The 17,180-nt window shown below is 45.6% G+C and overlaps 5 protein-coding genes across 5 annotated transcripts; 4 read left to right on the top strand and 1 right to left on the bottom strand.

The window, feature by feature from the left end:
- Nucleotides 1–58: 58 nt before the first annotated feature.
- LAJ45_11694 (uncharacterized protein) lies at nucleotides 59–2,378 on the top strand (the record flags this gene model as incomplete). Its single annotated transcript, XM_046121169.1, has 6 exons — nucleotides 59–173; nucleotides 231–338; nucleotides 434–1,065; nucleotides 1,129–1,285; nucleotides 1,348–1,675; nucleotides 1,769–2,378. 6 exons carry the CDS (start codon nucleotides 59–61, stop codon nucleotides 2,376–2,378), a joined length of 1,950 nt encoding a protein of 649 aa, XP_045965636.1.
- A 2,394-nt stretch (nucleotides 2,379–4,772) lies between these two features.
- Nucleotides 4,773–7,783, bottom strand: LAJ45_11693 (uncharacterized protein; the record flags this gene model as incomplete). Its single annotated transcript, XM_046121168.1, has 7 exons — nucleotides 4,773–5,716; nucleotides 5,873–6,010; nucleotides 6,146–6,187; nucleotides 6,284–6,343; nucleotides 6,456–6,992; nucleotides 7,097–7,405; nucleotides 7,456–7,783. 7 exons carry the CDS (start codon nucleotides 7,781–7,783, stop codon nucleotides 4,773–4,775), a joined length of 2,358 nt encoding a protein of 785 aa, XP_045965635.1.
- A 5,086-nt stretch (nucleotides 7,784–12,869) lies between these two features.
- Nucleotides 12,870–13,301, top strand: LAJ45_11692 (uncharacterized protein; the record flags this gene model as incomplete). The annotated part of the gene is made up of 1 exon (XM_046121167.1): nucleotides 12,870–13,301. The coding sequence occupies one exon, from the start codon at nucleotides 12,870–12,872 to the stop codon at nucleotides 13,299–13,301; it is 432 nt and encodes a 143-aa protein (XP_045965634.1).
- A 626-nt stretch (nucleotides 13,302–13,927) lies between these two features.
- Nucleotides 13,928–15,132, top strand: LAJ45_11691 (uncharacterized protein; the record flags this gene model as incomplete). The annotated part of the gene is made up of 2 exons (XM_046121166.1): nucleotides 13,928–14,280; nucleotides 14,541–15,132. The coding sequence occupies 2 exons, from the start codon at nucleotides 13,928–13,930 to the stop codon at nucleotides 15,130–15,132; spliced, it is 945 nt and encodes a 314-aa protein (XP_045965633.1).
- A 738-nt stretch (nucleotides 15,133–15,870) lies between these two features.
- Nucleotides 15,871–16,197, top strand: LAJ45_11690 (uncharacterized protein; the record flags this gene model as incomplete). Its single annotated transcript, XM_046121165.1, has 1 exon — nucleotides 15,871–16,197. The coding sequence occupies one exon, from the start codon at nucleotides 15,871–15,873 to the stop codon at nucleotides 16,195–16,197; it is 327 nt and encodes a 108-aa protein (XP_045965632.1).
- Between the last annotated feature and the right edge of the window lie 983 nt (nucleotides 16,198–17,180).

Genomic DNA, 17,180 nt, shown 5'->3' with positions numbered 1-17,180 from the left:
AACGTATCAGGAAGAAAACAGTCCTCGCTATTTGACAACGTCCAGCCAAGAAGGAAGAATGTCTCTCGCACTACCCAGTTTGGACAAATCAAAGGGACGGGCCTCCTTCCGCCCGAATACGGTCCAGAATGAGATCAGTCCTGGCGCCCAACCGCAAGCTCACCCAACAAGATGTAAATGCTCTCCGGAATTTTTTCTCAAATGTTTGGATAATAATTCTGGAAATAAAGGTCCGGTTTCTTATTCGGGTGTCAAGGGTTTTAAGAGAAGTAATCCAGGGGATAGAAAGGATACTGGTGTTTCTCGTGGATATGGATCTCTATCCAATCTCGAACGTGGTACCTATACCCATAATATAAGCTTTTTTTTTTTTTGTTTAATTCATCCCATAATATAAGATCTACCCACACCACTTCTAATATTGAAAATTCAGTCGCACCAGAGATCCTTCGGCCTATTCTTGCCAAGATAATATCATACTTGGACCATGGATCCTTACTTTGTGCCCGACTTGTTGCTAGATCATGGTTCGAGGCATGCGTGCAGAGTCGCCCACTCCGATTTCCTCCATTTTATAGAATTCCTATTGAACTCATTCAACTTATTCTTGGATTCAGTTCCCCCTCGGCATTCAACGCTGCCAGATATACCTGTCGGGCCTGGTACCTGTCTTCTCTTGAAAAGTCACTATTAAAAACTCAACTCAAAGCGCTAGGATTCTACATTACTGACCCCACTATCCAAAATTCTGACAACCCTTACTACCTATCAACAAGGCTCTCAAGGGAGTTTTCGCTGGGTGCTGGGGGATCGAACTTATCAGGTTTGGTTAACACTACTATTATAGACATGTCTGAGCTCGGAGCCACCACTACTGTCAATTTCACAGTCTCAATATGTGGAACCTACGCACTTTTAAGTGAAGGGTGTGTTGTATATGTTTATAGACTTCGGGCGACGAGTGGGACTCAGATCGAGTTTGTGGTGTCGATAATATGCCCAAGGAGGGTTTTGGCTGTAAGTATGGATACCAGCAGTAGAAGATTTGCCATTGCAATTCTATTGGTACGTGAAAGATCCATGTCACAATCCTCTGTAAATCCTTGCGCCTGACGATGCTTTCTTTAGGATGGCCGCATGGGACTTGTTCACGATGTTATTGAACAAGAAGCCAAGAGTACTTACAGAAACCTATGCAGTGACGAAGACGTCCCCAGAAGTGTCGCCATATGCCCTCAGAGGCGATGTGTAGCCTTTGGCTGCCATGGTGGAATTGAACTGCACTGTATGTTTCGATTTATTAGGAAATAGCTTTTAGTAACCGTGCTAAAAGTCTGTTGATTGTAGGGGTGGACGCCTTGACTGGACAGGATTTGAACCGTTGGTTTCCACTCACTGCACCGTCAGACTTCCTTTATTTCCTTCCTCCGCGTAGAGGGATTGATTCAGCAAAAAAGCTACGACTCATCTCTAGTGCTGTTCATCCCAGAGAGGCAAGTCCTCTCACTAAGCGATTTGGGGTAACTCGAGGATCGCTTGCATCATGGGGAACTTGGGAGCCAAAAGCAGGTCAGAGTGACCATTTTCAGGCAGTGCCATTGAGCGATGGGTATCATATACTTTTCATGGATCCAGAGACTGGTAGGCTTTGTCTCGGAAGTGATGCACCGTTAGGGTCTGTCCATTAGCTCTTATATTATAACCCTACATTACCACTCCTAAGTGCATGATAGAATTCTATACTGATTATGTTCTGAATGGGTCTTAGAGTGCCGACGAAGTTATTGAGGAAGATATGGTTTATCCCTCCACCAGACCCGAGTAAGAGCGATGAAATGCGGTGTAAAAGACACGGGGATTTCGCAAACGCATGGCAAGCTGAGAATCAAGGTATAGGTAGATTTTTCAGGCCAAGCGTCTATGCTTCTGGAGCAGACATGAGATTCGGGGTAAGGGTTGTTGCTGCATATGGCGATCACATCGTACTATTCTCCATTCCGTCAGATATCTTTGCTGGCTATATGAGAGACAATGGTCAGCGATACCAAGGTATAAACGCAGATACGACTCCGTATCATGAAAGTGAGGATTCAAGAACTTTCTCCGAAAGTTCGGAGGAACCCTGGAAACCTGTTACGGTTAATGGCTGCTACATTGGAACAGTTCGAAGGATCATAGATCTAGCAGTTGATAGTGGTCCTAACATGGCGGTCTATACCTTCTCAGCAGATGGACTTGTTAATGTTTTTCAGCTCGAAAAAACAAACGCCACACCCTATCCTGGAGACCAGATGAAGGTGACTCAATTGGTTTCGCAAAGAAATGGCGATATTGTTGTCGATGAGGGCGAAATAACGGAACTAATGGATTCAACATGACACTGGACTAATTGCGAGGCCCGGGAGCTATGTCTCCTCATGAATCGATAGGAATTTTGGGAAATTCCGCGCCGTACCATGAGCGAGCGTTATGGGCGTAGTAGCTCCCCAAATGAATAACATGAGTGAGCTACGACTCCTTCTCGCATGTGCAGTGCAACCCAAGGTGATATCAAAGTTGAACACTGAGAAAACAACTTGACGTTTGTACGTAATAGAAGCCTATGCTTTCTTATTCAAACGGCGTACAAGGGGAAGTTATAACACGGGCAAGTTATAACATAGGATAGCAGAAACCAAACTATCTGAAACTTTGAGCCAGTGAGTCCAGTTAAGACTGTGATTTTCTCTTTTTACAATGATCCGGGCTACTTTCCAACATCCCGGGAGCTGCATGAGACACAATCCTTAGAACAGGCCTGATCCATGCGTTATGAGGATTTTTCCATACTGTGCAAGAATATAATGCATACAGTGAGTTATATAATCAGGATAATCTCTTCCTAAACTGAGACGGTTCTGCCATGCCATATATATCACTTGATCAATTGAGGGTGTCCTATACCACTCTCCCGCGCCCTGGGATGAGTTTGAAACTAGCTAGGTACGTCGTATATAGGTGATATGTGCACGAAGAGAGTAGGTGACTTATGTTAACCCCTGACTTACCGAAGGTGCCAGATATAACCTATCATGCTCAAGTGCGTGTATCTGCTGTGTACATGCTTATTCAAAGAGCTTCTCAAGTGCCCCGTTTTCTAGATTGATAAGTGCCTGTCTGAATGGAAATTCCAACCGTAACACCACCTTATTTCTTCAGTGCTGGTTATACGAACCTGTCTCTGGGGTGGCCTATAAATCACGTTGTACATACACTCATCAACACAAGGCGCGTGCTTCAAGTCTAATGCTCTGTACATGTTATAATATGCATACGCATTCTGCTGGAAAGACTTATTCGATACCCTATATCTTTCTAAACCAACAAATCATAGATGAATTCGGACATTAGTTGCTACTGTTATATAAATTCTATCGAGATGGTTCATAAGGTATCACTCGTTGCCAATCATTTCCGTGACCAAAATATTAATCAGGATTCCCTGTGACATTTGGAGAATCTCTCTCATGCATTAGCGGGAATTGGCAGTCATGTGATCTAGAATTTGGCTGAGAAAACGTCCGGGTAAGCAGTTTGCTGCATTTATCGGTCTTCGGAATACTCAGAGATGCTTTATTATAGTAAATCGTTTCCTAGGTAGGGCACGCTAATGCATGAGAGAGATTCTCCAAATGTCTCACGCGTCCAAGGGATACAGACGAAACTAATTAACCACCCGCACCTACTTGGATTCCCGTACGCGCTGTTTAAACCCCTCATTGTTTGATAGAGCGTGCTTGTGCAGTAATCGGAATTATCACTACCATGTCGAGTAGGTAGTCGCAAAATAATAGAAGGGGAAAGAAAATAGCTTTTTAGGATTCATTGTGGCATCGCATAACCTATAATCACAGAGATCGAACGATTTATATCTCCAAAGATATTGAAAATATATTATTTATCGATCTTAGCGTACAACCCTAACCCCCTAAATAAATGGGTGGGGCGGGGAGCTAAGATCTAATTACCCGCTGTCGGGGCTTAAAAGACCGGAGGTGTAGGGTTATGTTTCGTTCTTTCACTAACAACTTAATTCCATGGCCTATCAACAAAAGGAAGAACAAAGGCAGGCATAGCTGCGCGAGTACCAAACCAAGCTGTAAGTCTGTCAAAAATAGGTATAACAAAATTATCTATACTGTACATACATACCACACCAACGTTTACCTGAGCTCATGTGTTTTGACAATTGCACAGATGTCCCTGCCAATCTAAACCAAACAGCTGGAGCAGAACCTTTTACGGTAAGTAGCAAACTACTAGTAAGTATCCATCCCTTAAAAGCAAGCGCAGCTCGCATATCCCACCAAAATCCCTAAAAAAAAAAAACATCTTCCCCGCCCAACTCACTAGATTTAATATCCCCCTATTGAAACAAAATGAAGAAACGAAAAGGATGTGCCGCCGCATAATCTGATAATGAGGCCCTTTCCCCAATAAAAAAAAAAGAGAATTAATTACTGGCAAAGGGTATTTGCTTTTTGTATGTAAGGGGGGAGAAGGGGAGGGAAACGACGCTCCTACTTGGCCAAACAGAAAAACAAGATGATAGTATGACTAAAGAAAACTGGGAATTGAAGGTGAGTAAATACACAGGAGAGGAGAAATAGGTAAGAAAAAAACAGTGATACTGAGATCAAACCAAGTCTAAAAGCGAACTTGCGTAACCCAAAAGAAAGTTAACAAACCAAAAGAGTAAACCTCTCAGATTAAATACCATAGGCTCCCACTGTTCATTCGACATCCATGTCCTCATCTTCGTCCGCATCCGCATCATCTATCATTTCCTCATCTTCGTCCCCTGCGAAACTAGGCTCTCGTGTCTCGTCATAGATTGCGCTCCCTCGACCTCCTCCAGGAGCGCTTTCATCACCACTCCCTCCTTGATTGACGGCTGCTAGTAACTTCGAAGTGATCTGTGAATGACGCCCATCGCTTCCAGTAGGATGGGAGAAAGTAGCTGGCGCCAATCCTTGCGCAGCGCGCTGCCTATCCGACTGTTCCCATCTATCCAATCGTCTAGTCGTCCTACGTACAGCAGCAGCAAGAGAACTAGCTTCTTCCCCATAATCATCTTCCTCTTCTTCGACAGGGATCAATCCAGCTGCAGAAGGAAGAACGGTTCCATTGGTAGAACGTCTATGGTGAGAATCATGAGGGGTGTTGTGCTCAAGCTTAATCTTCTTTGGGGTTGGTTCAATTAAGACACCATCTTCCCCAAGCGTTCCAGGGATACTAGCTGTGTTTCCGAATGGATTACCATCCTCAGCCATAGCATCCGACTCCTTTCCCGAAACAACTGCCGGCGCCTCGTGGATACGTACAATCCGGACATCCCTCTCATCGTCACTCTTGTCAAACGGGTCCTCGAGATTCTTAATCCTCCTCCAGCACCTAACCATAGCGCCCTCCTTCAATCTTATCTTCATAGACTTCCTATCGAGACTTCTGAGTTTGCGATTAATCATGTATTCGGCCCTATCTTTTCTATTCTGTTGGACAGCGATTTGGTGACTTGTCAGCGGCCTTTGCTTGGGCCCTCTCTCTGAGCCCATCATCGGGCTTCCTTTGTCCCCTGACATTGATGGTTGAATCGATCTCGCGGCCATGAGGTGACCAGGGGTATCCGAAGAGGACAGTTGTTTACCGCCGGTCCGTAGAATGATCCTGGGAGTTCCTTTAATTTCGCCGTCAGCGTTCCGTTTTCCAGATCCTTTTGGCCGACCACCTTTGTTTTTCGGAGGTGGTTCTGAAGTAGGTGTGTCAGGTCCCTCATTAACAATGTGGGCGATTTTTGTAACTGTTGAAATACGGCGGCTGTTGAGGTTTTTACCATTGCCAGAAGGTGTCATCAAGTTCTGAGGAGAGACAGAACGTGTTTGATCGTGATTATTATCAGAATCGTACTCATACTGCTCATTCTGTGAGTAGTGGTGGCTTTTGTTGGTGCGGGTAGAATTTCGAAGGGAGCCTTTGGAAATTATGTTAGTTTTTGTGTAGGCAAGCGAAGAATGGACAACGAGGTGGGAGCTGCCGCGTGAAAAATGGGAAAATATACGTTGTCCCTTTCTTTCACCAGGGGTAACCATATTAGAGGGGGGCGAACCTGCTGGTGATTGAGTATCGTCTTCTGGGGAAGGGGCGATATCTATAAAAGAATCTCAATTAGAACCTACATGAGAGAGTTCCCTTATATAAAGAGGGCTGACTAAGGCAAACGCCTGTATACGAGGCGGTTACTTACGTTTTTTTCCTTTCTTTCCAGCGGACGGTGCAGGCGCATTTCCAATATCCTCAATCAACTCTATCTCGTGTGTCAGTCCTACGCATAAGTCCACCCATATCTTCATACATTCACGTTTCCGGCTTATACAGGAACCTCCAGCATGAAAAAGGCATGGGCAGGAATCACATACTCTTTCGCTCTTTTTGCATTCGTTCTCCAAACTCTATTTCCTGAGTCGCATCGACGTTCTCCAAAGCGGCCTGGTCCTCAGTTAAATGTTCAAACTGTGGGACCCTGCAAGGTATCCCGCCATCTTTTGCCTCTTGGCCTTTCCCATAGGGATTATCTTCGGCTGATTTTATCGTAAAATCCCCTTCAAGATACCACCACATCAGCCATAGGAAAGCTCTTGCCCTACTCTTACTTGAAAGGGTACTCCTCATAATAAGATCGTAAAAGTCCCTAGACTCAGGAAAATGCAGCTCAGAAACCTTTGGTGCATATGTTGAAAGAAGAAAGACTAGATTTATTGGGTTTGTTCGGGGAACTTCCATTCCTTCTAGTTGCTCAAGAGTTAATGGTTCTTTACGATCCTCGCATGCGCCCTTAAGAATTGATTTCAACCGTGGTGCGTCTTGAAGTTGTTTGTATGCGTGCGCATCAGTATATGACTGTAGTGAGGGGATGGCATGGTAAGTTCGCAGTTGAGCCTTCATTTCGGGGAAAACTGCAGCAAAGGAACATATTAGCTGTATATTCTCCATTCACTGAGTCCATGGTAACAACTACCATGCCAATGATCTCTCAGCCGGGCATGGGGCAATAACTCACAATTCAACGTTGTATTCATCCTTCCCACATTCACCAACAAACAAACCATGGCCATGTTCAACGCATTAGCCCTTTCACTCATGAGCTTATCCCTTAAGATCTTGCTAGTTTTGCTGCTCCGGGCCATGGCATCAATGTACACATCCGCAAAAGTGCATTCCTTCCTTCCGTCATAGCTGTTCGTAAAGACCTGCTTCGAGTCTGTAAATATGGCCTCCAAGAACTCAAATTGGATATCTTTTCTCCAAAGCGGTACACCGTCGGGCTTCTTCAAGTGTTTAATCTTGCTCCCGAGAAGAAGCTTGTCTGCTGTTTCCGCCCGAGTCCACCGGTATGATTGCCGCTCCCACCTCTTTCACCACCTCCTGCTCCCCCAACTCCTCCAACTCCATTGCCGCCACCCCCGGCTCCCCCGGAGACGCTTGAAGACTGCGAAATATTTACACCAGCTCCACGAGAAGCTTCACGCCCGTTGCTGCTGCGACGTTCATCAGCATCAACCGAAGAAGGGCGAGTATCTGCTTGGACATGACCTCCACGGTCTTTGTTGTCGCTCGAGTGGGTGGAGCTTTGTGGTGGGAGTTTGTTCGAGGCTGACCTGTGGGGAATAACGCTCAAATCTCCAGCAGCAAGACCTCCCGTTGCCGATGCGACGGGCGACGATACCTCGGACGGCACTTCCGTCATTGTCGTGGATAATTTTCCTCGAGAAAAGGCGCGATGGGGTGGGATTTTGATTTTCGGAAAACGAGGATATATCCGGGAGGAAAATGACGTGATGGAAGGCGTATATTTATGTAGCCGAAAGGAACAAGCGGATGTTTAGAACAAGCTTGTTCTTTAGTGCGATTGATTATTCACGGTATTTTATAGCTTAAGGGGGAAACGAAGAAAATTAATCTGATCTAGAGAGGGCAAAGCTTGCTGTACATATGTTGATTCCAGAGCTGTGTTGGCATCGCTTGGGGGAAGCAGACCTGATCAGAGATGGGTAGATAGTGATTTAGGGGGAAGGGGAGGAGGGGGAAGGGGAGGGGGTATTGGGGATGTGATATGAATCCTGCGAGAGGGTGAGGGCTGTCTGTCGTCAGTTATCTAGATGTTGAGGGGGTGATCGGAAGTTTGAGCGGAAGAGTCTTATGCTGTTGTGTCCGTGGCCTAAAGGAAGGAATGGGCGTTTCGCTGTTGGCGACTCAGCTGGAGAGGATGCACGAAAAGAATAATATATAATTTAAATCATCACGAGCATCACCACCCCCGAAGAAGAAACACCCATACGGTGCCTGGTCTCCTATCATCCTACTCAAGACCCCAAAGAACTCTCAACCTCTCTTTGAGTCTGATAATAAAAGCCTTGCGTGAATTGCCTACCTTGTCTGACCATTTATTTCCATGGCCCACTGGAAAATTTTATAGATACGCCCCGTGAATATCCAAACAAACCACTCGATAGGCCACGATGTTTCTCGTCGCACTTTTTCCAAGGCTACCACAGAATGTAAGTATGTAGTAAAACGTAAAGTTACACCCATCAAGATCTTGCCAACACATTCCCACCCCTCCCTTCAGCTGGATTTCGCTTTGAAAGAATTTCCCTGGTTAGGAAAAAAAATCGTTCCCTCCATTGTGCACACGCGCTGATTGGAGACGCTTTCTTTGTCACGAGATGGCACTGAACCGTTCGTTATGTTACCAATGTTTTTTTTTTGTGAATTGACCCTTTGCTTGTCCACGCACCGCCGCACTTCTTTAAAGAGCCGCATAATTTGACCAAGAAGAGAGGTATCCCTTCGTCTGTCGGTTAATTGCTGCCACCCCGAGAAAAAGCAAATCTGTGTGGCTTTCCTAACCGATCTTGTTATCTCCCCTTATCAAATAACAGATCTCCCATACATTTTTAATCCTATATTACCGTGGGTCAGCAATTGACGGGTTAAGGGATAATACTTGCCAGATTTTTTTCTGTGTCCAGCGAACCTATTCTTCCTGATACGGAAGAGTCGCAACGAAGTTTTAGGGCTGTTGCTTCGTAGCACTCCCATATTTCCGGATGAGGAAGAAACAGCTGGACACAGAAAAATCTGGCAAGTACATGTACCGGGGGTTCACCTTAAATACCGAGAGGCTGTGGCGCAGGCGAGGCGTTCGTGGAGCCATGTCAAGACCACGGGTCAAATCAGGTCACAAGGAGAAACCGTGTCAACACTAGCTAGTCCTGTATCATATAGTCTCGTCTCTTTTGTTTTCTTTTGTCATCAACTATATCATTCATATTGAATCCGAGCTTATTTCTTGTCATCTGAGCCTGAGCCTGAGATCGTTCAAGTTAGTAAATCACGTAGGAACTTCACAAAATTTATAGAATTCCTAATTTGCTCCAAAACTGTTCCTCCAGTAATAATGGATTTACCTACACTCGAACAATAAACAAAAAGGAAAAGAGCTTGACAAGACAAATTTTACATCCCTTTTGTCAACCAAACGAAGAGCAAGGGTGTAAGGAACCATGGGTGAGGCATAGCAATATGGGCTGAGAGACATCAGGAGGGCTTGTACTAAAACGAGAGCAGTGGTACACGTGAAGGTGCGGAGAGTAACTCGCTCAAGGGTGTGGATGGCAGTGTGTAAGGAACTATGAGCGAGGAATAGCAATAGTGGCTGAGAGACATCAGGAGGGCTTGTACTAAAACGAGTTCAGTGGTGTACGCGAAGGTCCAGAGGATGGCTCGCGCAAGAACGAGGATGGCTCGCGCAAGGGCGAGGGTCATTGCGACCGATAGGGGAACAGCAAGGGTGGTGAGGGTCACCAGGAGAACAGTGAGGGTAGAGAGTACACAGAGGATAACGATGACAATAGAGGTACTCACTTAGGACATCAGAGGCAACGTAACTTTAGATAGAATGCATATTGAAGCAAGGTAAATCCCCTAAAATTATGCCTCAAGGTATAATACAAAATGTTATGTAGAGAAGAAAGAAAAGATAGACAAAGAGGGTAAGAGATCCTTATATAACAAGGAATAAGGAGAGAACATCCGATGAATAATACTATAGAACTTACTAGAAATTGATTATGACTCACTCCAATTCACGTAACCAATTTGTTGTATGTACTTGAGAGTTAGGCCGACATAATGTTCGTAATAAAGGGAAACAATAAATCATATTAAAGTAATCAGAGCTCGTGTCAAGCAGGCATTTGAGATGAATAATTCATCTCATTCTACAACTTATAATATTAAAATAAAATCATCCTTCACTACATATTTTCTCATTCCATAAGTGAACAAAGCAGCAATGCTTACTATGTCAATCTCCCTGTAATTACGAGATCTTGTGAACGTCTGTAATGGGGGCAGTCTTTCTATGTATCGCTAGAATCCAATAGAATAGTTGCGGCCGTGCAAGATAGAAATCAGGTGCAGATTTATTCAAAGATACTATCGCTAGAACTCAATAATCTTTAAGGGCTCTGCTACCGGTCATTCCGAAGATAGAGGATGTGGACAGTTGGGCGGGAATGATCCTGAGTACTTATACTCCAAAGGACTCTATTCTCTGCTCCTACTTCCTTACTAAGTTCCGGTGCTACCTTCTAGCGGAAGGGAAGCAATACCATCGCTACCCCGCTTCTGTCTAAGCGTCAGCGAGTGCTTCCGGTTCCGAAGGCAACCACCCTTAGTCAAAGCCTTTTGTAACACCTATAGCCTCGGTTGCCACACAACTGGGGCCTACATGAATGAGCTGCCGCTCAGGTGTAAGCTTAATCATTGCTGTAGAGCTTTTTGCTTATTGTAGACTTCCCGGGCATAGTCCCGGTGGACTTCCAATGCTCAGAGGATGTAGAGGATCGCCGAGCACTCAGAGCTTCACTCTGGGTGGCCTCCTAATCATTGGCGAGACACAGACTCGTCAGTCATTGCTCCCATGAGAAGATCCTATTCCTAGCGCTCAGAATGTAGTTACTCTGACAGCTGGTAGCTAACCACACTGCCGGTACTTGCATGTCACTGTGCAACTGGCTTCTAACAATAACTCTCAGCATGTAACCAGGCCCTGTGTGTACTCATACACCAGACAGTTGGAATGGCACCGTTACAACGTCAACAACTATCAAAGATACAGAGACAGTCAGCAAAATGTTGTATTATCCTCACTGGAAAGAATTACCGTACACTAGTTACAGAACCTAAAACAGTCTGAATTTAACTAAGCAGCCATTGTACCTATATTTGAAACCAAAAAGAGGCAAGAAGGCAAGAGCAACCATTATTCCCTGCAAAATTTGACTATTACCGGGACCGATTTGGTAACAGCATCCCTATCGAAATTCTCGGCAGTTTTAGATGAATCCAGCACAAATTTTATCGATTTCATCGAGATCAGCTGTCACACGCATGGTTTATACCACGATCATGTATTCAAACAAGTATTTAAGTTGGTCTATTTCAAGAATATATTGTCAAGAAAGCTGAAGAAGTGACTAAAGAAGCCGAACCCAAGGGTTGTTTCTTACTTTACTTCTTGTACCAAAACTCGGTCTCAAAAAGACGACGCTAATGACAATCAGAACTTCAGAGAAATGGTAGCAGAGATTAAAATTCCATCGATTGAGCAAGAAAATCCATCCCTACGTAGCTATATCATTAGACTCGGGAATTATGCTATTTAGGATAAAGTATTTGAACCTGATTAGGATCGTACTTTAGGGAGATGAATGTAAAAGTAGGTATTGTGGTAGGTGTCGAGAGGAAGGTAGTTAGATAGGCAAAAAGACAGCAGGTAGACAGCTAGTCAGGTAGGTAAGTAGGTGGAGATACTCGAGATGTCAAACCCAACCTCATTCGCTAGTGAGCTAAGGGTTAGTGCCAGGACTTTAGTAGATTTACCATAGTGGGTTGCGTTTTGGTAGGTGGTGGGGAATCAAAAGGGGAGGTGTCATATTTAGGATCCCTACTAGCTGTAACGGGGATAGTCTTTCTATATATCGCTGGAATTGAATAGAAAAATGCGGCCATGCAAGATAGAAATAAATTGCAGATTATTCAAAGATTCTATCGCGAGAACTCAATAATCATTAAGGGCTCTGCTACCAAGTAGAATATACGTTTTCTGTTGAAAACTTTAGAAATCGGATATTATGTCGGGAAGGATTTTGAGTACTTAGGCTACAAAGAATTCCATTCCATGCTCCTACTTCCTTATTAAGTTCTAGTAGATGAATTCTGATGGAAGGGAAACAAAACCACTGCTACCCAACTTCTCCCTAAGCGTTAGCAGGTACTTCTGGTTCCAAAAGCAACTACCCTTAGTCAAAGCCTTTGTATCACCTGTAGCCTTGGTTGTCGCATAACCGGGACCTGAATGAATGAGCTGCTGCTCAAGTGTAAGTTTAATCATTGCTGTAGAGCAATCCACTTATTGTAGACTTTCCCAGGAATAGTCCCTACAATTACCAGTGGGCTTATAATGCTCAGAGGATGTAGGGGATCACAGAGCACTCAGGGCTTCACTCTGGCTAGCCTTTTAGTCATTGCCGAAGCATAGACTCATCAGTCATTACTCTCATTAGTATATCCTCTTCCTGGTACTCAGAATGTAGTTGCTCTAACAGCTGGTAGCTAATCACAATGCCGGTACTTTCATATCACTGTGCAACTGACTTCTAACAATAACTCTTAACATGTAACTGGGCCCTGTATGTACTCATACACCAGACAGTTGAAATGGCTCCGTTACAGAACCAAGCCCAAAACCCGCTCAGAAGCGAAGAATGTTGGAAGAGGAGCTTCCATCCTTACCAGTAAATGGCAAGAGACCAATACTGAAGGCAGAACTGTTATGGACGGTCAAGAATCAAGCTGAAGATGTCCAAGGGACTTTCCTCTTGGACACCGGTTGTACAGGAGCGATCTTCAACCAGAGTTTCGTCAGGAAGTATAGAGTTCCTTTAGTGCGACGAGATCAACCTCTGACAATATATGATGCTCAAGGAGATGTCATGATGGCTGGAGGAAAGTATTACACTCACCCAGTCTACATGAACATGGGAGCACATAGGGAGACACTCCGTTGGGAGGAGGCTACCCTGGAAGAAGGAATATCTGGCTATCTGCCAATTGCTTGGGCAAGAAAGCATAACCCGGATATCAATTGGGAACTCAATACCATAATGTTTGGGGAAATAGCCAGTGCTAAGCGATAATTCTGTAGCGTTTAAACTGATGATATTGTAAACCGGATTCCCTTGACTTGATGGTTGATGATACCCTCAAGTCTTCGGAGAATCAAGCCCTATTTATACATGTTGGAACCTATGCCAAGGCCCGCTTTCTAATACTAACTGACACAACGATAATAGAATAAGATAATGCTCCCGAAGATAACCCAGATAGAAAAGCGCCCCCGCATAGTTCCGTCCTCCATTCTAATTCCGACACGTAACCATGAACCTTGCAATTGCCAGTCATCGGGCTGTACCATACTATTATCCTAGACCTACTTCCCTAAGTAGAACAGCCTACAGCCGTAAGCCCCGCTTCCTATTCTATTCCGGGTGAGGCACCCAATAGTAAGCGTGCCGTCATAATAGTATAACACTAGTGTGGTAACACCGCGTGCTCCCACACTACCCGATACCTTTCTATGCTTGTCCTTTCGTTACCCGACCGTCCTTGCATCACAACCCGTCACTCGTATTCCTCATTGTCCTAAGCCTCTTAGAACAGTGCTCCGTAGTTCCCGTAACACATAAGCTGTCGAAGTGACTACTGCAAGCAGAATTGTCTCCCAGCAACGATCAAGTTTGAACTCATCTCTTCATACCAAATGATGGAAGAAGAAGATGTACTGTATCAACTGGCCGCTTCAGTATGGCAAGATGAGGATGGAGGAGATATAGCTGTGAGGATACCTCTCCGTTATAGGGAATGGGCTGATGTGTTCAGTAAAGAGAAGATACAGGAGTTGCCTCCGCACTCCCGAAATGATCTGAAGATCAATCTCTTGCCTGGCACCGCTCCCCTATTTGGCCTGCTATACCCATGTTCCGCTCCAGAGCAGAAGGTCCTCCAAGAGTACCTGGACAAAGAGTTGTCTTTGGGAAAGATCTCCAGATCTAGCAGCCCAGCGGCGGCGCCAATATTGTTCATACCTAAGAAGGATGGTATTGCGGGTTTCCACAAGTAAGCGAACATTGAGGTGGTAACCATACAAACCACCTAACAACATCAAAATTTCAAACTCGCCCTTTCGAACTGACATTTTAGCTGTAGATACTATCCCTACCGGAGAATCCATATCTAAGATTTCTTTGCTCCATCTCCTTGTGGTTGTGGAGAAATACGCTTTTGAAGTTGCATTCCCATACAAATTTTGGTTGCAACGTGAATGTACGCTTACTTGTGGAAACCCACAATACCTGGCGAATCTGTGTTGACTACAGAGGTTTGAACAAGGTTACTGTCAAGGACAAGTACCCACTGCCTATCATGAGCGAGCTCAGGGATAGATTCTTCAAGGCCAAGATCTTCACGAAGATAGACCTGAAGAATGGCTTCAATTTGATCAGGATAGCAGAGGGTGCTTTCAGAACCCGCTATGGAGTGTATCAGTATAATGTAATGCCATTTGGTCTATGCAATGCCCCCTCCGCCTTCCAGGCAATGATCAATGATGTGCTGAAGGAACTACTGGATGAAGGAGTTGTCGTCTATATCGACGACATTCTCATCTACTCGGAGACTGAGGAAGAGCATGAAAGGCTGGTGGAGAAGATTCTACAGAAACTCAGGGAAGCTAAACTGTGTGCCTCCATCAGCAAAACATCCTTCTATATCCGAGAAGTAGAATACCTCGGCTGTCATATTTCGGAAAAGGGAGTATCTATGTCAGAGGACAAGGTAGAGGCGGTACAGGAATGGCCAGTGCCTCGAAATATCAAAGGAGTTCAAGGCTTCCTGGGATTTGCAAACTTCTATCGCCGCTTCATTGAAGGCTTCAGTAAAGTTTGCAAACCGTTGACCGACCTCTTCTAAAATGACAAGAAATGGTATTGGACCGCAGCTGTAACGGGAGTGCCATGATGGGGCATGATGGTGACTTCGATCAGGTAGATAAGTGAAAAGCAATAGAAAAAGTTATAATTGGGGTCGTTCGATTGAAAGATAGAGTTTTATTTGTTTGATCGTTATTTGTAGTCTAGAAACTTAATAACCTTAAGGGGTCTCCTTGCTGGTAAAGACTCCCTGATCCCTCCGAGACCAACCTGTGGCAACCGAGTTCTTTTATCGAAGTTCGGCGCCCTTCGTTCTTTCCCTCTTTCCTTTTTTCACTGGCCGCCCCCGCATTTCAAAACAGTCTGGGGGCACCGTGACTATTTTCTATAAGGGGAGAGCAGAAGAGTTGCTACCACACCGCATCAGCAAGCTCGCCTATTACCCAGGGCGCAGCCCCTACGTCCTGGCGGGCATTCTGCGCCACAAGCGCCCAGCGCGTCCGGCACCGCCAGAGTACAACCTTCGCGCCAGGCTCCACCGCAGGACCGTCCCACTCTCTGGGACCGCCAGGAGATATGGCTCACGTCCGGAGGGCACTCGCCAATGCTCTGGTCGCCTGGGCCACCATGAGATTCCCTCCCCCTCCGGAGACGCTAGGATGGAGTGACTCCGCCCACAGCAACTAGGAACTTTTGCTTCTTTTGATTACGTCAGTAGTACACGCGAACACTTCCCAATGCTCTCACAGTTTTCTTGAATGCTTTCACGGCACGACGAATGCTCTCACGGCACGGCGAATGCTCCCACGGCACCGCGAATGCTCTCACGGCACCGCGAATGCTCCCGCGAATGCTCCCGCGAACGCTCCCGCGAACGCTCCCGCGAACGCTCCCGCGAGGGCTTCCGCGAGTGCTCCCAGAGCACTCACCAATGCTCACAGAGCTGAGGCATTCGTCATACCCACTCAAGGTGAGGCAACCCTCATTTGGGCTCCTTTGGATTGATACACCGTCCTCAAAGGATAGGAAGGCCGCACCAGTCCCTCAAAAGATATCTAACGTGGGTATCCTCAACACCGCTGTACGGTCAGTCGCGGGATACTGATACGAGCACTGTCCTGTATACTGATGACGACTACCCAACCTTTGACGGACGTGTATGTTTCTGTCGATTCGTGAAAGGCATAATTAGCCTTGAGGTTGAGGCCATGGTACGGCTCGTCTGAAAAGCTCAATGTCCATGCATAAGCAGCAAACATGGACTGGCATTGACCTCCTGGAGCGAGCTTGCTGGATAGCCAGACTCAGATACTGAGCGGCCGAAACTTTACCTCCTTCTTCCAATCCGCATGCATAGCAGAACGACACGAATTTTGAATTAGAGAGTCCAATTGGGTCTAACGTTCCTAGAGCACTCAAGAATGCCCTCACGGCTTTACAAGTATTCAACTAAATTCATTCCACGTACGCAAGTCTATCCTAGTATTTACTAACCAATTACCAGTCTCCATCTCAAACAAATGGGCCATTCTCAATATACTCCGAATATTAACGACCCACATCCTCTTCCTCCTCCTCCTACAAACCTTCAGGAGCCCATGTGAACTATCAGCGATACCACGATCCTTTGCCTCGAGTAGCTCCACTATACATAGTCTATGTGCTCGCCCCCCACTGTCCCGCAGCTTGAACAAAGCCTCGACACGTTCTGGTAAGCGTCCCCGAAACACTCCCCACTCCTCTGAGGACGCTACCGACACCCATACCCAATCCTTTCTTATTTTCCCTTTCCTAAAAGCCGCGTTTCCCGTACACCTGATATTGTGAACCTCGTACACCTCATGTCTTTGGAAGATTGGTATCGGAACCTGCAAACATGTGAACATCTCCACCCGGCGCTCTAAAATGCTCTCAGAGCTTCCGGCAAAGCTTTGAGAGCATCCCGCATCCTCTGCATACTCCTTTATCAGGCGATATAACGTGGTATGGCTTATTTGCAGTCCATCCGCAATATTGAAAAGTCTTTCCGATTTCGTGGAGGGGTTGCAAAGACGCCTTAGAGGCAGTCGGCCTTCTACTATGGATCGT

The sequence above is a fragment of the Morchella importuna genome (genome assembly GCF_003444635.1).
Source record: "Morchella importuna strain M04M26 chromosome Unknown Morimp01GS086, whole genome shotgun sequence".
NCBI lineage: Eukaryota > Fungi > Ascomycota > Pezizomycetes > Pezizales > Morchellaceae > Morchella > Morchella importuna.
This window is presented reverse-complemented; position numbering and strand designations above follow the sequence as displayed.